Source organism: Pogona vitticeps, chromosome 3 (genome assembly GCF_051106095.1).
Source record: "Pogona vitticeps strain Pit_001003342236 chromosome 3, PviZW2.1, whole genome shotgun sequence".
In the NCBI taxonomy this organism is placed as follows: domain Eukaryota; kingdom Metazoa; phylum Chordata; class Lepidosauria; order Squamata; family Agamidae; genus Pogona; species Pogona vitticeps.
This window is the reverse complement of record NC_135785.1, coordinates 54,912,312-54,934,276: the sequence shown is the minus strand read 5'-3', so window position 1 is coordinate 54,934,276 and position 21,965 is coordinate 54,912,312. Positions and strand designations below refer to the sequence as shown.

Here is a 21,965-nt window from a genome sequence, read left to right as displayed (position 1 = left end):
TTGGAATGCATTAAACCATGTTTAATGTGTTCCAATGGCTTTTCCTGCCCCGTTCAACGATGCTTTCACACAGCGAGGGTTAATCCGGAACGGATTAACCTTGCTGTGCGAGGCACCACTGTATTTCCATATCACAGGAAGAGAAGATGGGGGGAGGTTTAACTAGATATTCAATAAGTGTCCTTCAGTTTTCTCATTTTTGTTTCCTTTAAATAGATGATGACAATTCATCCAGACAGCTCAGTTTCAAGAAAGATTTTGAATATGTTGATGACACTAACAATTAAAACTGGTAAGTATCCTAAGATGAAACTTGTGAGATGATTAAGTGAAAAATTGAAAACTTTTAATTTATTATATTAATTGGTAGAAATTGTGTTGCTTCGCATAACAAAAGGCGTAACATTCACTCGCTTCCAGCCAGCAATTAAAGAGTCCTAGCTGGGATTCTAATTTCAGCGACCCAATTTGTTACACAAAGTAACAGGATTTCAGCTATTCAAAACTAAAGTGATTGCATTTTTTAAAATCCATGCAAATTAAGTTAAAACAATGTGACTGACAAGGTTGCTAATCCATTATCTGCTAAAATACAGTGGTGCCTCGCTTAGCGATGTTAATTGGTTCCCAAAAAAACATCGCTATGGGAAAACATCGCTAAGCGAAACACCATTTCCCATAGGAATGCATTGAAAACCGGATAATCCGTTCCAATGGGAATGGATTACCGTCTTTAAGCGAAAATCACCATAGGAAACATTGCTAAGCGAAAAGCGGTTCCCCCATTGGAATGCATTGAATAGGTTTCAGTGCATTTCAGTGCTTTTGACAGGTCCGTTTTCGCTATTTTAAGTGTGTCTTAAAATGTTCAAAAACTGTTTAAAATGCTTGGAATCGTTAGTGCACCTTGTAAAACCTTTGCAAATTTAATTTGGCTTTGTTCTGAGTCTTCCTTAATTTTTGGTAAATTTTCCCCCCCATTGGAATGCATTGAACTGTAGGTTTTCCAAGGAGCACTAACGATTCCAAGCATTTTAAACAGTTTTTGAACATTTTAAGACACACTTAAAATAGCGAAAGCGCACATCGCTAAGCGAAACGGGGACCTAAACTGTCATCGCTAAGCAAAGCAAGGTCCCGAACATCGCTGTGCGAAATTTCCTCATTGGAAACATCGCTAAATGGAGCGCAAGATCGCTCCAGAAACCATAGGGAACATCGCAATGCGATCACAAAAGCGATCGCAAAATCTTCATCGCTATGTGGATTCGTCGTTAAACGGGGTGCCTGTTAAGCGAGGCACCACTGTACTGCAAAGAAAATAGTAGCATAGCAGATGTGATAAGTTGATATCAAGTATCACTGCAGAAATGTTACTAATCTATTTTCCCTTAGAAAATACTATTGCAGTGCCCTGAAGTACATGCCATACTTGTTTCATAACCAACTGTTCTCTAATTCTTTTCACTTCTCCTCTCCTATATATTGAAATTACTTCAAAGCAAAACTCTTATCTACATTGAGTGAACTTATGTTCACACTCTCCCCGTTCTTATGATTTGTCAAATGCTTTCTATCTGCAGCTTCAGCGGCTGATGGTGAACCAAAGCCATGGATTCCATCGTTGTTTGATTTGGCAACTGTGCTAATCAATATGGGTGTTCCCTTCAGTGCACTATTTCCTCTGCGGCATTTCCAGCCTGCTTTTACTGAAAATGATATTATGTAAGTGCTTATTATAATAACTTTTTTGGCATGCTCTTCCTAGGATTATTATGCAGAACTGTTAAAGTCTTTGGTTTTGTTACTTACATGGTATGCAGTTACGTGTACATTTGAGGTTTTCTATCTCTTACCTCAGCACAGTGTATGCAGAAGAGTTCAGGAGCATGGCTGGTAGTTTATTTCTTGTCTCTAAATGTATTTTAAAAGAGGCATCTATCTGTTTCCCAAGAAGATAAGTTTACTTACTTCAGTTTCTTAAAATCATCACTTGAGTGACAGTTCAATTGAAGTACATATTGGCTTTCAGTGATGATCCCTTTCCCTTTATACATTTGTGTTGCTGTTTCTGTGGCCAGAATAGCACTGAACTCTCACTTAAAACTGGCATAAATTTTGTTGGTCTGAAACTTCTCATATTTATGGAGATATTTTAATTGTATTGTACAACCCTAACATTCACACATCACTCAACCCATATATGCATGCCTGTACTAAGTATACATCTCCTTTTCATGAGGCCTCAAGGTGTAGAACATTATGTCTTAAATTTATATTTCACAGGACTTAATCCAGTGTTAGTTGCAGCTAGAAGTAAGCCCATCTGAATTAAAATAATTTGTGTAATTATCACTCATTTTCATGGATCTTCCACAATTGGATCTAATTGTGAATTTTTCCCACTCTGTCCTCTGAATGTAATCTAGATGGAGCTATCTTGAATAATATTGGTTTTGTTGTAATGTGGCAAAATTCATAGAAAACAATCCCTTTTTAAATAGGTGTGAAGTGCGTGTGAAGCAGCAATCAAGTGGAAACATCACTGGAAGCTCCGTTCCTTTCTTTCTTCTAATAAACACCAGCCTTTGCAATATGGCTAAGGTAAGAATGCCTGCGCTCTCCTTTTTGAATGTCCTTTTTGTTATGCTTAAGAATACTTTGATAATCTGTGCTAGTAGCTTATGGTGCACAGCAAAGTCCTTGTATACTAAAGTATATAATATGGAATTGTCAACACAATATACCATATTTTTCGCTCCATAAGACGCACCTTTCCACAAGACGCACCAAATTTTTAGGAGAAGAAAACAGGAAAAAAATAATTTGTTTTCTTCTCCTAAAAATTGGTGAGCCTTATGGAGAGGTCCATCTTATGTAACACACCCTAGGACCCTTTGGAGGCTCACCCTGCCCCCCGGGGGTCAGAGGGGGCGACATCGCCAGTTTCTGGGACTCTGCTGAAGCTTCCCAAGCCTCAAAAGAGTCTGAGAAGCTGGTGATACCCCCCCCTCTGGCCCAACGGGGGGGGCAGGGTGAGTCTCTAAAGGGTCCTAGGGTGTGTTCCAGGACCCTTTAGAGACTCACTCTGCCCCCCTGAGGGGTCAGAGGGGGCAAAATCACCACCTTCTGGGACTCTTCAGAGGCTTCCCAAGCCTCAAGACTCCCCAAAACTGGCGATTTTGCCAGTGCTGGCCCCATGCAGGGGTGGGAGGAGCGTGCCAAGGATCCTGGGAGGCTCCCTCGGACCCTTGCCACGCTCCCTCCCACCCCACACGGGGCCAGGGGGGGTAAAATCGCCAGCTTCTGGGAGTGTTTGGAGGCTCCCCAAGCTTCCAAACACTCCCAGAACCTGGCGATTTCGCCAGGGCTGGCCCCGTGGGGGGGGGCCTGGCAAGGGTCCTGGGAGGCTCCCTTGGACCCTTGCCACGCTCCCTCCCACCACCACCCCGGGGCCAGGGGGGGTAAAATCGCCAGCTTCTGGGAGTGTTTGGAGGCTCCCCAAGCTTCCAAACGCTCCCAGAACCTGGCGATTTCGCCAGGGCTGGCCCCGTGGGGGTGGGGTGGGGGGAGCCTGGCAAGGGTCCTGGGAGGCTCCTTTGGACCCTTGCCACGCTCCCTCCCACCCCCCCACGGGGCCAGGGGGGGTAAAATCGCCAGGTTCTGAGAGTGTTGGGAGGCTTATCAAGCTTCCAAACACTCCCAGAACCTGGCGATTTCGCCAGCGCTGGCCCCATGGGGGGGTGGGAGGAGCGTCGCAAGGGTCTGAGTGAGCTTTCAAGGACCCTTGCGATGCTCCCCCCACCTGGAAGCTGGCGATTTTGCCGGCGCTGGTCCCGTGGGGGGTGGGGGAGCCTTGCAAGGGTCCTGGAAGGCTCACCCGGACCCTTGCAACGCTCCCCCCCATGGGGCAAGCAGCGACAAAATTGTGCTTTGTTCCATTAGACGCACGGACTTCCTGCCCCACATTTTGGGAGGGAAAAAGTGCGTCTTATGGAGCAAAAAATACTGTACTTTTGCAGTGCTTTAGAAATCAGAAACACAATGTGGTCAAAATTAATCAGGTTTACATCCCACTACTTTCACTGTGAAAACTTAGCCTTGTGCTTAATTTTGCTGTTGAAATAAATGATGCCTAACACTGGTTAACTTTAGCTATACATTAGGACCCCATATCCGTGGACTCAGTACCTGCAGTTTCACTTCTCTGTGGGTACCGTCCTGTATACAGCACTTTATGTTGTATATAGGGTTCCCTTGTATTTGTGGTTTCAGACATCCATGGTAGATTGTGGAACTAATCCTCCATAGATATGGGGGTCCTACTGTATCAGGCAAAAGATGTGTATTGCCTTGCAATATAGTGTTAAAGTTACATTTTACCTGTATGTGTATATGTATGAATATGAGTATTTGGGAATTAGAGGCGACAATAATTCTTACAGGTATTCACTGCCAGTTCATCTATAAACAAAATAACAGTTGTCTTTTGACAGCTAATGCTTTAAAAAAATCACTATGCCTTAATAATTAGTAGAAGTTGACTAGGTACTCTTCTTTGACTAAGAAATGAAAAAGTACAGATTCAGAGTGAAAGAAAAACACTGTCTACACTTATATCTGAGATCAGAATAAATATTGCTAAAATCTTTGCAAATCATTATCTATCCTTTTCTTGTGCCCATAGTTTCTACGATTATGTATAAGCATAAACCCAGAAGGTTACACAGAAAAAGAAATATTGTTGTTGCTGTTGCTGTTGTTTAAACTGAGTTTGGAAACTCAGCTGAAGCAGTTTCCACTAGTGGATTTGCAATGCCTCATTATAAAACTGCTGGAAATTATCAGAGAGTGGGATGCAAAGGTAATGTAATTTTTTTCAGTTATTTAGACATAACTGTGTAAATCGGACCTTAATTTTATAAGGTTCTCGATAATCAGTTAAAATATGAACTTTTTAAGAGAAAATATTTGGCTGTGTTTTGTAGGATGTATGTTTTACCAAAACCTCTGAAGAAATTCAAACTATTTAATGCTGAATGCTGTGTGTATTAGTGCTCTGATTAGCTTTTGGCTGATGAGGTGTACACTTTGAGCAATAAATGTAGTGGCAGCTCTTCTAAATGTTAGCCAATTTTATTTCCATATTAGACATATATGTGATAAAAGTACAAAACTCTGTTTTGTAATGTTAAGAAATGTTAATGAGTTAGAATACCCTCTTTAAAGATAAAAAAGTGACTCTTTTATGTTTTGTATTTTTCTTATGCCTAGTATTTAATATTTTCAAAGACAATGAAACTGGTTTTAGCAGCTACCCTCATATTCTATTAACAATTTTTATTTATTTATTTTTAAGATGTCAGAGTTATGTCTTTCTATAAGTTGCCTGTCCAGCCACCATCATGATCTCCTGTGGCTGGTTCAGTTTGTCCCCAACTGGATAGCACGTGGAAAGTAAGTTTACATTTATTGTAGTATGGTTCAGTATGAATGTCAGTTCAGAGTATGTGCAAAAATATAAAGTCGAAACATATTTTCTTCACTTGAGCTTCACTTTTCCAGGCAATTAAGAAAACATCTTAGCTTGGTGATAATCTCAAAGCTTCTAAAAAATGATGTCAACATACCCAGCAAACATGATGAGCAGGTGAAGTATAAACCTTTTATTAAACTATTTGTTTCCTTCAGTTAACACTGTTGTTGGGGTTTTTTTTTGTTCACTGATGGTTATTAGATTAGCTGTGATTTGCACAGCTCTCCCAAAGAGGACACAAAATCCCACAAATACACTGTTCAGTCTTTTTAACCATTTATCCTCTCATTTGTTTTTTCCTCTTCTTCCTCTTGTTCTTATGTGCCATCAATTCCCCTCTGACTTACAGCAACTCAGTGAATGAGGGATTTTCAAAATGTCCTGTCTGTAACAACTCTGCTCAGCTCTTCTTGCAAACTCAAGTCTGTAGCTTCCTTTAGTGACTCAATCATCTTGTATTTGGTCTTCTGCTAACCTTTCCTAGTATTCAACATTTTTGTCTCCAGAGACAGTTCAGGCTTGATTTGTTCTAGGCAGGACTCACTTGTTTATCTTTCTGGCAGTCCAGGATATCCACAAAGTTCTTATCCAGCACCACATTTCAGAAAATATTTTTTTCCTGCCAGCTTTCTTAACTGTCCAGCTTCCACACCCATACACAGTAATCAGGAATACAAGAATATGGAAAAATTTTGTCATTTTCTTGACATCATGGGAAATGGTTGAGGTGCCAGATGATTGGAGAAGGGCTAATGATTTCCCTATCTTCAGAAAGGACAAAAAGGAGGAACCTGGGAACTACAGACCAGTCAACCTGATATCAATCCTAGGGAAAATTTTGGCATAGAGTATAAAGTGGTCACTATGCAAGCACCTTGAAAACAATGCAGTAATAACTAGAAGCCAACATGGATTTATCAAAAACAAATCCTGCCAGACTAATCTGATCCCATTTTTTGATCAGGTAACCTCCCTGATAAACAAAGGGAATGTTGTAGACATATCTTGACTTCAGCAAAGCTTTTGACAAAGTGCCCCATGATATCCTGATTCACAAGTTAACTAGATGTGGTCTAGATATAACAACTTTCAGGTGATATATAGTTGGCTACCGAATCTTATTCAGAAAGTGATGATTAATGGCTCCTCCTCCAACTGGGAGGAGGTAACAAGTGGGGGTACCCCAAGGCTCAGTCCTGGGCCCAGTGCTTTTCAGTAGTTTTATTAATAACCTGCTTCAGGGGATGCTAATCAAATATGCAGATGACACAAAATTGGGTGGAATAGCTAATACCCTGGAATATAGAAACAAAATTCAAAATGATCTAGATAAGCTTGAACACCAGGCTGAAAACAACAGAATGAAATTCAACAGGGAGAAATGTGAAGTACTCTACCTAGGAAAAAGAAGCCTAGGTTACAAGATGGGGAATATTTGGCTCAGCAATACTACAAGTGAGAAGGATCTTGGAATTGTTGTAGATCACAGGCTGAATATGAACCAACTTGTCACGGGGCTACAAAAAAGGCAAATGTTATTTTAGTCTGCATTAACAGAAGTATAGTCTTCAAATCCCGCAAGGTACTAGTTCCCCTCTTTCTGGCACTGGTTAGGCCTCACCTAGAGTACTGTGTCCAGTTCTGAACAGTTGGAGCAAGTTCAGAGGAGAGCAACAAGGATGATTGGGGGGCTGGAAACCAAGCCCTATGAGGAAAGCATGAAAGAACTGGACATGTTTAGTTTTGAGAAAAGAAGACTGAGGGGAGACATAAGAGCACTTTTCAAATACATAAAAGGCTGTCATACGGAGGAGGGGCAAGATCTGTTCTCGATTATCCCTCAGTACAGGACATGCAGCAATGGGCTCAAATTACAGAAAGTCAGATTTTGGTTAAATATCAAGAAAAACGTCCTAACTGTTAGAGCAGTACAGCAGTGGAACCAATTACCTCGAGAGGTGTTGAGTGCTCCAACACTGGAGGTATTCAAGAGAAATTTAGACAACCACCTGGCACATATCCTTTGGTTTGTATTCCTGCATTGAGCAGAGGGTTGGACTCAATGACTTTATAGGTCACTTCCAACTTTATTATTCTGTGAATAAATGCACTCTTGTCTGACACTTTTGCCTATAGGAAACCATTTTATCTCTCGAAATTCTATCCTAATGGCAGTTTCTTATGCACAGTAAACATTATACATTAGGAACTCATGATCTAAAAATGGTCAAAATATCAACAACCTCCGATATGCAGGTGATACCAACCTGATGGCAGAAAGTGAGGAGGAATTAAAGAACCTTGTAAGGAGGGTGAAAGAGGAGAGTGCAAAAAATGGCTTGAAACTCAACATCAAAAAAACTAAGATCATGGCCACTGGTCCCATCACCTCCTGTGATATTGAAGGGGAAGATATGGAGGCAGTGACAGACTTTACTTTCTTGGGTTCCATGATCACTGCAGATGGAGACAGCAGCCCCGAAATTAAAAGACGCCTGCCTCTTGGGAGGAAAGTGATGACAAACTTTGACAGCATCTTAAAAAGCAGAGACATCACCTTGCCAACAAAAGTCCGAATAGTCAAAGCTATGGTTTTTCCTGTCGTGATGTATGGAAGTGAGAGCTGGACCATAAAGAAAGCAGACCACCGAAGAATTGATGCCTTTGAACTGTGGTGCTGGAGGAGGCTCTTGAGAGTCCCCTGGACTTCAAGGAGAACAAACCTATCAATTCTAAAGGAAATCAACCCTGAGTGCTCACTGGAAGGACAGATCCTGAAGCTGAGGCTCCAGTACTTTGGCCATCTCATGAGAAGAGAAGACTCCTTGGAAAAGACCTTGATGCTAGGAAAGTGTGACGGCAAGAGGAGAAGGGGACGAAAGAGGATGAGATGGCTGGACAGTGTCTGCGAAGCAACCAACATGAAATTGACACAACTCTGGGAGGCAGTGGAAGATAGGAGGGCCTGGCATGCTCTGGTCCATGGGGTCACGAAGAATCGGACACGACTAGACGACGACATGGTCAAAACCTTTGCTGTAGTCTATAAAACACTGATCATCTTCTGAAATTCTTTGGTGCACTTCAGTAGCCACTGATATTTACATTGTGATCTTGAGTGCCTCTTCCTTTTTGGAATTCAGCTTGAACATCAGATTTTTTCACTCCATATAAAGTAAAAGACTTTGTTGTATCACCTTGAGCTTTCTCTACTGCAGAGTCTACAGTTTTTAAAATAATTTTTTGGGGGGCAGAGTAAGTTTTACAAATCTGTGCAACATTTTGGAAGATGAAGACAAAAGACAGATGGTAGCAACATTATTTCTGCAAAACAATTGGGCCGTTTCTAAGGCCAATTGAGAGTTTGGGGAGGACGGGCCTTCTCTTGGTTATTTGCAAAAGACATGCTTATATGCTAAAAGTTCTCACCCTCAAAGGTCCACTTTGGAACCCATGAGTTCTGTTCTGAGCAAGTCTTCATGGATCTTGACCATTTTTGCTCTCACTGTTGCTGCACTAATTTGCCATCACTGCCCTTCTGTCTACCCCTCAATGTCCAGATCTCTAAGTTATTGCAGTGTTGTCTGTATTTGTCTGCTTAACAACAGATTCCTTCTTTTAGAAAAGAAATTAGTATCCTCCTTTTTTGAATTCCCATTTATTCGTCCAGTTTGATTCTGCTTGCTTCTATTCTCTGGCTAGTACTTTATGACAAGCAGTAAGTGCTTTCCTATGGTTCGTCGCACATTTATCCACAGTGAAATTGAGCTAATCTGAGATTTCTTAAATATCTAATGGAAGTTCATTAACAGAATAGATATTGCAGAGGCTATATGATCAAACATTTTAGAAAATTGTTGAGTTGTATGAGATCATCTTCCAGATTTTCAGATTTTTAGCTCTTTTTCATGCTACCAAAAACAAGTAAGCAAGTTATGCTCCTCTTATATATCTTTCCTTGGTTTGGATTTAAATAGATGTCACTTCTCTGCGAAGATCTAGTCAAGATGAAACCATCAAGTCTGTTGAAGAGCCTTTCAGAAACACGGGAACAGAATGATGGTCATAGTAAAGAGCCTTCACTTTCTGAACTTGAACCCCAGGTAATGTTCAGATGCCATTTCTGCAAAACAGTTGGGCAAAGTCTCAGACCACTTGAGAGTTCTGGGTGTGTGGGGCTTCTGTCTTGTTTACTTGCAAATCACATCCTTATACGTTAGAAGGATCTGCAGTTATGTAACATTGAATGCCAGACTAGGTGGGTAGACTAGGTGGGTAGAAGCAACATGAGCAAGCAAGGAAAAAGTGAAATAAAATGAGTGGATCAGAAAGAGTAGGAGTGACGTTTTTGGAGGTTGTTCACTGTTTTTTTCTGATGAATTTCCTTCTACATTTTTGTTACATTTTACACCACTTGAATCCCTTTGTAGGTGGAAAAAAACCTTGTATATTTTAGTGAAATTGTGTTGGAGGTTTTTCAAGTGCTCTAACTATGGCCAGTCAATAAAACTCTTACAGGGATTAATAGAGATCATCTACTTTATCTTAACTAAACACAGGTTTGGAATTATTAAGGAGGATATGATCTCAAGGAAGATCTCTTCCTCCTTGTATTAGAATCTGCCTGAAAACATGTCACTGCTTTCAAGATTAGGGAATCTAGGTCCCAACTGATGCATATTTAGAGCCAGAAGTGCAATTCATGTAATTCACAGAAGTGCTCCAATCACCCCTTTTTTCCTTTGGCAGTGTTTTCACCTGCTGAAAAGATTGCTTAGTTGAGCACTGTCTTTGACCACACAACTGTATATAGATCTCTGGCGAGTACAATTGCTGATGTTTCTGATACCTGTTGAAGAGTGCAGGGGTGGAGTCCTCTCTTATCCCACTGTGTAATAGCATTTTGTCAATTTGCTCCTGACCACAATCATTTAGGCTCACATCTTCTAGTGACCGAAAGGAACAAGGGTCTAATTCCCTTTGGATTCAGTGGAGCAGATTGCTTTGGAAGGTTGTTTTAAGCTTTGTTTGTTTAGCCTTTTAAAGAAAAGATGTACAGGTCCCGATTTTTTTCCCTCCCTTCACCAAATCATGTCAAACACTAAAGTGTTGTTGGCAGATTGTTTTTCAAACTAGAAAGAGTTGGTTCATATATCATGTAAGCATGGCAGCAAATGGGAGTGGATGGTAGGGAGTTGTCAGTACACATGGCTGTCTTGTTATGACAAAGTCAATGGTCTTGTTGAGACCCGTGTCTCACTGTGGAATGGAGAGATGCAGAGGGCTGTAGACACAGTTTCATCCCGGTGTCTTCTGCAGCATGGCTGAGCCCTCTCTTCTCTGTTGTATTATCTCATGACTTGGAAGCAGGCTGGAAAGTGACCAAAGCACTTCTCTGTCTTCTGGATATGAACCAGTCCCTAATGTATCTAGACTTGTAAGTGGTTTAAAGAAGAAAACAGATGTTGGACTATGTTGTGATATCCTTGATGGGGCTCTGAGCCTTACTTTCTGTGAGGGATGAGACAATCCCTGGCAGGCTGTTTTCTTTCCCAATGCAAATATTCCCTTTTTTTCTTCTCATTTTTGCTGCCACCAGTCTCCTCATTATATGATTTTATTTGATTAATCACAGATTAATTTTCCGGGTGTAAAACCCAGGACTTTGCACATGCTCAAAGAAACCAATTTGCACAGGCAATATGAAATGAGAGACTTGGCTCACTGGACTAGTTTAACCAAGTGTATCTCTGTTTAGATCTTCCACAGCAGAAGTCCATCCTAAAATAATAACTTTATTGAAAAGGTAAAAATACTGACAAAAAGTTAAAAAGCATTAAAGTGCCAAAGAGTACATTTCAGGGTTTCTAACCAAGGCAGTAAAATCAAGCTACAGGTAGTTCAGGACTATTGGTGCTATTTCCCTAACTAAAAGTTAATTCCTTGAACTGCAACTGGCAAATCCCCCTACAAGTTTCCAGCTGTACAAAAAAGTTTTTTTTAAGTTTTAACCCAATATCAATAGCTTACTTGGATAAATAGGCTGAGATAGTTCAGGATTGTTCATCTTTCATGGCAAGCTTGCAATATAAGGTTCTTCCCATCATAGACATTAGTGGCAGCCAAATTATCAATATGTTTATTAAATATTTCCCATTCACTTTCCAGGCATATTATCTGACCTATGTTCTTCTTCACTTGGTCAGGGAAGCTAGCAATTCTGACATTTCAAATCCCAGTCAAAAAGTAAGTAATAGTCTTACGTTACTTGACAACATATACATTGCTTTCTGTGTGTTATCAAGTGTGCTTCAGCACCATGGAAGTAATCTAATTTTTATCGGGATTGCATTCATACTTTAAATCACTGGTTCTTAACCTTGGGTTACTCAGGAGTTTTGGACTGCAACCCCCAGAAGCCTTCACCACCAACTGTGCTGGCTGGGGTTTCTGGGAGTTGCAGTTCAAAAACATCCGAGTAACAAAGGTTAAGAACCACTGCTTTAAATCAGTGATTCTTAACCTTTGTTACTCGGATGTTTTTGAACTGCAACTCCCAGAAACCCCAGCCAGCACAGTTGGTGGTGAAGGCTTCTGGGAGTTGCAGTCCAAAACTCCTGAGTAACCCAAGGTTAAGAAGTAAAGGTAAAGGTTCCCCTTGACAATTTTTGTCCAGTCGTGTTCGACTCTAGGGGGCAGTGCTCATCCCCGTTTCCAAGCCATAGAGCCAGCGTTTGTCCGAAGACAATCTTCCGTGGTCACATGGCCAGTGCGACTTAGACACTTAATGCTGTTACCTTCCCACCAAGGTGGTCCCTATTTATCTACTTGCATCTGCATGCTTTCGAACCACTAGGTTGGCGGGAGCTGGGACAAGCAACGGGCGCTCATTCCGTTGCGTGGATTCGATCTTACGACTGCTTGGTCTTCTGACCCTGCAGCACAGGCTTCTGCGGTTTAGCCCGCAGCGCCACCACGTCCCTTTCAAGGTTAAGAACCAGTGCTTTAAATAACAGGTTTGCAGTTTTTTAGTGCTTTTAGGTTCAGGCAAAAACAAAAGAAAAATAAAAAGACAAAATGTTGTGTACCTTAAATACTAACTTTCAGATTCAGCTTTGTGTATCTTTTATACTGTAAAGTGCATTCTAAGAAGTTTGGTTGGTGTGCCTGTTGTGATTCTTTTTGGAAATAGATTATCTACTTGGCAATTAAAAGACCAACTTCTGTGTTTCTCAATCACTCATCTAGCCAGCATAGACATGAACACTCCTAAGAATCAGATTGGTGACTTTTAATTGCCATCTAGAAAGAGACTGAAGATAATGCCTTTTGTAATGCTAATCAACAGGATTTCAGCCCATACGTGTGCCATGATAGTATTAGAGTGTGCTTAATAAATCATAGGTAAAGTACATGAAAATATCTAGCAAAAAATAAGGGAATATGGTAGAACTTTAGGAGCTAAGCCTATTATTCAGTTGCACACTGAGCAAAAAATAGATTGGAAGTACTGTAATGGATTAAACATTTATTTTTCTCTAGAAATGGCTATTGAAACTCTGCAGTACCTTGGAAAAACATGTGAAATGTGATATTAGAGAAGATCCCAGGTTGTTCTATAGAACCAAGGTGAGTTGTCTCATGCTTTTGCTTTTCATTCGCAGGAGATGTGAGACATCTGTCCACACTGAAATTTGGGGTGATCATAACCGTGCTTAAAAGGTCCTTGCCTTCACTTCAGTGGTCCACTGGAGCCTTTAAGCTTGCAGGAATTTTGTGTCAGAGAGGCTCGTTCCCTCTCTTCTGCTCCTCTCCACTTCCAAGTCAATCAAAAAGGCTGGGAATCCGGCCTCTCATTCAGTTGCTTGCTGCCTCTCATTTGGTTCTTATGCTGGACAGCTGATAACCAGAGGCAGAAAACTGGTTGCGGTGCCAGGGTCAGAGGGACTTGAAGCCTTACAGCAGCCTGTCAGCTGTGAATGTCAGCTCCCCAGCCGATTGCTGATTGTTGCCACTAAGGTGATCTCTGGCACTGTGGCAGCAGAGGCAACTCCAGTCTTCAGAGCGTTGTGCAGCCTCCATGCTGTGGCAGGCCTCCTTGGCTGCTCTGAGCCTTCTGGGCTCTGAATTATGCCAAAAAGAATGCATGCCCTAGGCCAGAATCAGAAAGGTGTGGGACAACTCTTAAAGGGGAAGGATGACTTGTTCTAAGTACAAACACAAGCAGACATAGCCTTTTTTTTCTAGTTCAAATCGTGCTATCAGCAAACCATATACCATATCTATATGTCAGGATGGACAGGCCCTTAGTTCCATAAGGAATGAAATGGTTCTGATTTGCATATTGTTGGGTCCTTTTTAGGGAGAAAGGCTGAGTAAAAATATATTGAATAAATAAATAAAATAAATATTTTTCTAGCTTTACAAATGGGACCTTTCCTGAAGCCGAGTACCAGCTCACTTGAGCTCTAACAATTTACCCCAGATCATACCTATGTTGAATCAGGCAAATTTAATAAATTCAGTACAATCCATTGTACTCCTCCTTTTCCTCAACAGGTCCAAAACAGTTTATGTTTTTCTCTATATAGGTAAAAGACTTAGTTGCTAGAACATACAGTAAATGGCAGCAGATGATACACAGTTCTCAGCTCACTCAGGTACTGTGCCATTAAATTATTTTTATGCTGTAGTATGCACATACAGAAATAATAAAAATCTTCAGTTGATGGTAATGATCCACATTTATGGAAGGGTGTATTTATGCATGATATAAATAAGTGAGACACTGTTTTGTTTTAAGACAGATTTTTAATTAGTCAGTACAAATCAACGGGTTGGGGATGGTGGTAAAGGGATATATATTTCTCTGTCTTGAAGGGTTATATGCTTACATTATATATGAAGAGTAAAACTATCACAGAATTGAAAACTCAGAGAATGAAAGATAAACTAGGTAATGAAAACAATACTGTGTAAGTATGCCTTGCCTGATCAAGTATGCCTTGCACACATGCAGCTGGAAAGATTCTTTTCCTGTGTGATTTAAAGCACCTGACTAGCTGAAGAATAGAAAGTAATATGCACAATGAAAATTAAAATGTCTTGTGTCAAGATTAATACAAAAGGGGAGAGATTTGCTTTTCTGAAAAGGAATCTTTGTAGCTCAGTGAGAAATCCCTTTAGAGATAAACACTAAAATAAAATGTAAAAATACTTGCATAGTAACTTCTTTTTTAATCACCAATTGCATTTCTATACATTTCTACTCTTTCCTCTCTGTCTCAATAATCTTTTTGTTTTAGGGGAAAATTCATGAGTTTTGGGACCCAGATTGTTAAAATGGATGGATCGCAATGTCAAAACAGATGGCCGAGAAGACAAGAGGCCAAAGATTATGTATCGTTTGAAGAAGAAGCACTTTATCCAGTTATAATGGATCGATACAATTTTCTGAAACCCCTCCCCACCTACTTAACTAAGCAACTTGATAATGAAAATCTCCCTTTCAAAAATATGTATTTGATGTTGGGTAGGTAGTTGCTTTTTACTTACAAGAGGAGTTTGTGATTGTTAATTTATTTTGGATATAAAAAGAATACCTCTCTGATGACTGTAATAATGCAATTCATACATATAGATTTGGCTCTCAAATTATTCATATGCTAGTGTGTTTTCTTATGGCTCCTGACATGAATAGAGACTGTGAAAGTGATCTATAATCAGAAAGAGGTTGATAGAACTCACCAACGTTTTGGAAGAAAGCCTTATTGATTCCATGGGGACATCCTTCCAAATAAGTTTGGTGAGCATTGCAGCCTGACCTACATAAAGTTTTCAAGGAAGTTTATCAGGTTGATGATGATTCACACTTAAAGTTCAGTGAGCCATAAACATCACAAGAAGTCACTGGTAGGCAGTATTCTAGAGAGATGTTCATATGAAAATGTATACAAATTTCAATTAAGATGTGAGTTTATTCTCCTGTGCCACTATGGACTGTACATATTGTAAATTGATTTGTCTATTTCATAGGCAGTCTTTGTGTTAATCCTGACTAATATAATATCCAAGTAACTTAGATGCATATTCACTAATTTAAATAGTATCTTTTATTTTTGTGCAATTTTATATTCTGAGCATTTGCACTGCCGTAACCTGTGAATAAACTGAAATTTTTAGAAGCCATAACAGAAGTTAAATATAATAATGTAAAAATAATATATGTCTGTAATATCTGTTTTTATGTTAAAATAGTTTTAACAATCATTTAAAATCAAATTGTTACTCATTTTGAGCATAACTACACAAAACAGATTGGTTAAACCTTTCATGGCTTTCAGCACTACTGAAACTGGGTGGGTTTTTTTTGTTGTTGAATTCATTGGGATGTGTTTGTGGCCCTTGAATACAAAAACATTTATGTTCTATTCAAAATATATCTTCAGATCGTCATACTATAGGATAGGTGGAAAATGCTACCTCAAAGGGAAGAGCAGTCCCTCTCTCTCTTTCCCCCTCTTTTGTGGAATACTAGAACAGACATGGACTAGATGATCTTACAGATGCTGCATTCCATGGCTAGCATCCAAAGACTCCTGGAGTGCACGTGAAAAGCACTTCTGCTCTGATGAGACAGAAGTGCTTGGGGTTTTTCCCCCCTGCACCAGCTGTAACACTTGGCCCTACATGAAAAGTCAGTCCGGAGGGTATGCTGATCTCAAGGCCTAGCTTTTTCGGCAAAGAGTTGCAGTGAAAATGCAGTGTAGAAAAACCCTAATAAGACAGTGCATTGTGAACAGTTCTTTGGATCCTGGCTTGTATTTAGAAGGTTACTTCCAGAATAATATTGTAACTGTTGTTGTTTTTTTTTTAAAAAAACAAAATCTTGTTTACTTGCATAAACAATGTGGAATATGCCAACTCTAGTGTTATGTTACTGTATTTTATATTGTGTGAAGAGATACTATTTGTACTGCTTTTCAAGTGTACCTGAAATTATGCAGGTCTGTTTAATCACTTTTTAAATGTAATGAAACTTAAATTCAAGAATAAAATATAAAACAATATTATTTGTGTCTCAGTGTACATATATATTGAATCTACAAGATTCTATCATCCAGCAGCATAGTTATAACACAATAAGACATGACACTTTCTGTACTTCAAACATAGGGGCATCTGATGAATGCTGTCTGCTAATCATTACTAGGTTCAGTTTATTCTAGTTTTCTGCAGAGAAGGTAAAAACTACTATTGTTGGACTACAGTTTTCAGAATGCCACTGCCAGCATCAGCACTGTCAATTCCAGATGTAAGAGCCTGGAGATGTAATTCAAAAAATAACTTTCCCTTTTCTGGCCTTGACTATTTGTATTTTCACAATATGCAGACAAACCTGGCATGGTACTATGACTGAATTTGTCATAAGCAGTGGAGTAGAATCCTACAAAAATTGATTGCAATGACTTGAATGTTTAATTGTTTAATTTCTTAGATATTCATTCTTTGGAAAGATTTCTCAAGTCTGTGGTTTCCTTCTAAGTAATGTATCCCATTTCTCTGAGAACATTATGCGTATATTAAATAATCCATGATAAGAGATCTATATATAGTTTTCAAATATAGGTCAGCTTTCTAGTACAGCTACTTCACTAAGTACTATAAATTCATATTTGTTTCTCTTTTGATCACTATCAATACTAATTATGAAAACATTGAAGTAGTATTGGTTTCAGATTATAGTAGTTGTGCTGTAGATTCTGATACAAAGGTAAGGTTATAATGTCATGCAGTGTTTATGACCCCTATTTTGTGCCTTTGCCAGGATCTGTTTCATTCCCCTACTTAGACGTATTGTTGATAAGTGTTGCTAGCATTAAGCATTACATCTGGAGAACAGAAATGTAGTCCATTAGAAATCATGGTGAAAATTACTCCAGGTTTTCTTTGTCTGCAGCTTTGTTCCATATCAAATCTATTTTGTTTCTAGTTTCCTGGTATGCAGCCATCTCTGCTTATTTCTGGTTTTTGTTCAGTTATCAAGTCTGTAAGTACACGGCCAGGTCTTTTTTCAATTGAGTGCTTGTAGTTACTTGGTTTCTTTTGTTCTTGTTTGTGTTTATGCTTGCACGGGCTAGTTAAAATTTTCTTTTAAAAACAAATGCAGTACAAAATCTGACAATTTCATTATGCTGACAATGGCAGCATAATTAAATCAAGAGCCAAGGGGGTATTCTGGACAATTATACAATAGCATAGAGTAAGGGCCTTTCTAATTTAACACTAAACAATCAATCTTTATTTTATGGTGACAGACTTGACAAATGTAACACAAATAATGTTGCACCATCCCCATGAAAGTAGAGGAGAGTGTAGCTCTTCTTGCTGATGGATATGTCTGCACACAGTGGAACCATGAAGGCTGGACTTGGGAGCAGAATTTGAGAACCTCACTAAGAAGAAAAGAGTCCAAACATATACCGGTCTACAGTTTGAAGTGTTTATAGTGCATTTTGCTTACATAAAAACAGAGGTTGATTGACCTTGTTAGTGCTTTAAAATCTACCAGAGCCAAATACAAAGGAATGGCTGAGGAACAGGCAGATTGACACTTAGAATTAAGGAACATGGTATATCTTAAGTGCACATCAGTCTAGGGCAGGGGTCTCAAACATGTGGCCCGGGGGCCATTTGAGGCCCACCGGATGATCGTTTGTGGCCCCCGCCTTGCCTGCTCCCCCCAAAGCGCCCACACGTCCTCTGCTGTCAAGAGTCAAAAAAAGCCTCGCCTCGCTTGCTGGCTCTCTCCCAAGACAGCACCACTTGCACCCTCCATCCGGAACTGCAGCCTGCCAGCCAGCTTGCCTCTCTGCCGGCTGGAAGGCTGCAGTTCTGGATGGAGGATGCAAGAGGCGCTGTCTTGAGTGAGAGCTGGTGAGCGAGGCGTGCTGCTGGCCCCTTTCCCTGAGCCACCACCGAGCGATACCTGAGAGCGGAACTCACTCCCGGCCAGTCCTCGAAGAGCGCCTCCAAGCTGCCAACAGCAGCTGCCACCGTCTCTTCCAGGGAAGCGGCTTTCTGTCTCTCTCTCGGCAACCCCAGCATCAGCCCGGCCAGCGGCCGCCTCAGCAGCCAGCAGTGCTTCCTCCTCCTCCTCCTCTTCTTCCTGCTTCAGCCACCTCGGCTCTGGAGGTTGCCTGGGGTTGCCTCGCAAAGTTTGCTCCCCTGTCTGGGGGGGGGGTAGCTGCTGCTGCTGAGTGCACCTTTCTTTGAGGGGAGTGCTCAGAGGAAGGTTGTGGAGGCGTGTGTGTGTGGGGGTGTGCGTATGTGCATGCACATGTGCGCACCTGTGGGGAGCCCACCCTGTTCTGTTTAATTTCATGGGTACCGATGGGGGCTTTTCTCCTTTGGCAAGGCGATTCTATGAAGGTTTTTTTTAAAAGTTATGTCATGCCCTCCCCCACCCACTAGGCGGTCACCAGAGCTCCCTCCCTTCTCCGCTTCTTCATCCTGGTGGTGGTGGTAGTGAAGAAAGAGCCAGAGGGGGTCGTGGCCAGTGACGAAGGCTTGTGGGCCCCTCCTCCTCCTCCTCAGAGCCCCAGCCAGGCTAAGGAAACTCCTGGGTGGCTTCCTCGGGCTCTTGCTCCACTTGGTGGAAAATCTGATGCGGCCCATCCTCACCCAGACTCTGCCTCCAGTGGCCCCCAAGTAACTTGAGTTTGAGATCCCTGGTCTAGGGACTTTTCATTCCTCAAATTGAGCTCAGATTTGTTTTTAATACAGATTTGTCCCTGACTTCCTCTGAGCTTGTTTGGCTATGTAGTTGTGGGAGGGGAGAAAATAATAATTGCAAAACTTTGGTGATCGATACTGCAAATCTGTGTGTGTGTGTGTGTATGTGTGTATGAGAGAAAGAGAATTAGTAGAAAGAAGGAAAGAAGCTGGTAGAGGGGGTGGAAGGACATGGGATAATCTAGTTTGCTTCACTTAAGAAATTGGCTTTGCGAAAGAAGTGAAGAAATGGTTGTACTATTTTGTTTGATTTGCCTCTTTAAAGAATAACCGAAAATAAAGGTTAATAGGTGGAATTGTGTGAAAGGTTCAGGGGACTTTGAGTAGACAAGAGTAGGAGAGTGGACTTTGTACTAGAATAGGGGAATGCCCCGTTTTTGTAGTGCTTCAGGACAATGTTAGCACGCATTCCATGACAGCCATGAGGTATTGCTACTGTGGATGATCTTGCTGCTTTCTGTGGGGTTGAGTATGTCCTGTTATAAAATTAAGAGCCAGACTATTCATGTTTTAAAAAATAGCCTGGAAATGTCAGTAATTTAGATTTTAATTCCTCTCCCCCCCCCCAAAAAATGTCAAGTACCAAATATCAGAATTCTAATAAAAGGTATTACATAAAACAGTGTCAAATATTGTCAGATCACAACCAATGTGTAATATCCACATTATAGGATGCTCAATAATGAAAACTAATTTAATACAGAATATACACTAATCAAATCAGGGACGTGGTGGCGCTGTGGGCTAAGCTGCAGAAGCCTGTGCTGCAGGGTCAGAAGACCAAGCAGTCGTAAGATCGAATCCACGCGACGGAGTAAGCTCCCGTCGCTTGTCCCAGCTCCCGCCAACCTAGCGGTTCGAAAGCATGCAAATGCGAGTAGATTAATAGGGACCACCTCGGTGGGAAGGTAACAGTGTTCCGTGTCTAAGTCGCACTGGCCATGTGACCACGGAAGATTGTCTTCGGACAAAACGCTGGCTCTATGGCTTGGAAACGGGGATGAGCACCGCCCCTAGAGTCGAACACAACTGGACAACAATTGTCAAGGGGAACCTTTACCTTTTTATAATCAAATCAAAACAATATCCATGTATTTTACAATTTTTTTACAGCAGAATAGCGAGAAGGATTTGTGGGGAGCAAATTTGTTTTAGGCTCCTGTTTTCATGATTCTTCGATATCTTTAGCTGTGGCCTCTTGCACAGAGGAACTGCAGTCTTAGTGAAACGAGATGTGTGCACAGAAAAAGGTTCAATGAAATGGTTTAAAAAAGGATGTGTCACATTGGTTGTGTCTTATGGTGAGTTGCAGACACAAAGATTTCTCGGTATAAGGTACTCCGAGGTTGTTTAGTGTCCCCTTCTGTTGGTGCCCTGGGGACTACATGGCTACATGGTGATCTTGACCGAAGCCTCTCTCAGGAGGCACAGTTGGGATTGGCACTTCCAGTCCCCAGATGCTTGAATCCACTTGATCTGTACCAGCTCTAGTTTTAGGTACTAGATTCTGTTAGTTCCATACAAATTTGCTTTCAGGCCACTTGGAATTTTTGCAGACTCAGTCTCTGCTTAGAAGACCATTGTGACCCACACACTCACCCCCCACCCCCCGCTGGAGTTGAAGTGTGTAATTATTAGTGCTTCAACAGCTCAGCAGACTGCAGCTATTCAAAATTGCAGAAGCAGCTAACTCCATCAAGGCAATTAGCAATGTTGGATGGAGAAGGATTAATGGGATTAAAAGAAGTATCAAATGTTCTATAAATAACTCTGCCTTCTATTACCTTGTATGCTGATGAGTGCCTCTATTGTTTAAAACTTCATGGCAAGGCTCCCTTTAATTAGAAAAGATTGCTGCTGCTGCTGCAGTGAAATGGTGCCGAGAGAAAGGACATGCTTGTTAAAGCTAAACGTCAGTAAGCAGGTCTGTTTTTGCCTCTTGGCAGTCCTTGGAAAGGAATATAGGATGGCAAAAGGTTTGCTCATTCAGCTTGGCACAGCCCCTTTTGGGGGCAAATGGAAGCCAGAGACGAAATGTCAGCTTCCAGGTGTCCATGCAGTGCTGGAGGCAATTTGAGGATTAGATACCTGAGTGAGGTGCAGCTCAGCTTTGGAGTAGCCATGCTGATTGGTGCTGTCCCTATCCAGTTTTAGGGTTGCTGCTCATCCAGCAGGCCAGAGACTCTTTATCTAGAAGTGTCATAACTCTTCAGAAAGAAGAGAAAGCAACCTTTTAATGTCTCAGCATAATGAGTCCAGGCCCAGCTAACCTGACACATTATTTTCTGGGTTTGTATTAGGCTAGCTAGTTAGTCACCCATGTGACCATTGGCACGCTACTCCTCTTCCTTAACCATTCACCTCTTTTTTCCTAAATAATAAATCTGATGGAAATAGTCTTTGCGAACGAATAAGTACCTGTAATATCTGTAGTACGTACTGTACTGTATTCTGGATTAGGCACCACCAGGTGGTGCTGTTGCTTACAGTCTCTCCGCTTGATGTGCCGAGGAACTGGGGCAGGGGGGAACGACACTAATATTTCTTACTCTGTCAAAGAGAGGCCACTTAATGGAATAATCTTTCTTGTGGCTTTGTCCCAATTGATCAATACTGAATAGTAAATTCTATTTCT

General features: G+C 41.0%; 1 protein-coding gene across 2 annotated transcripts in view; it reads left to right on the top strand.

The window, feature by feature from the left end:
* The window catches only part of SLF2 (SMC5/6 complex localization factor 2), a 41,720-nt gene extending 25,316 nt beyond the window's left edge, over positions 1 to 16,404 (top strand). For both annotated transcript variants that reach the window (XM_020790814.3, XM_078389451.1), the window contains exons 10-20: positions 217 to 292; positions 1,584 to 1,725; positions 2,505 to 2,604; positions 4,688 to 4,864; positions 5,360 to 5,457; positions 5,566 to 5,650; positions 9,514 to 9,639; positions 11,705 to 11,782; positions 13,079 to 13,165; positions 14,128 to 14,196; positions 14,842 to 16,404. In XM_020790814.3, the coding sequence (XP_020646473.3) occupies positions 217 to 292; positions 1,584 to 1,725; positions 2,505 to 2,604; positions 4,688 to 4,864; positions 5,360 to 5,457; positions 5,566 to 5,650; positions 9,514 to 9,639; positions 11,705 to 11,782; positions 13,079 to 13,165; positions 14,128 to 14,196; positions 14,842 to 14,877 (1,074 nt within the window). In that variant the 3' untranslated portion in view covers positions 14,878 to 16,404. The remainder of the gene's footprint in view (positions 1 to 216; positions 293 to 1,583; positions 1,726 to 2,504; positions 2,605 to 4,687; positions 4,865 to 5,359; positions 5,458 to 5,565; positions 5,651 to 9,513; positions 9,640 to 11,704; positions 11,783 to 13,078; positions 13,166 to 14,127; positions 14,197 to 14,841) is intronic.
* The last annotated feature ends 5,561 nt before the right edge of the window (positions 16,405 to 21,965 follow it).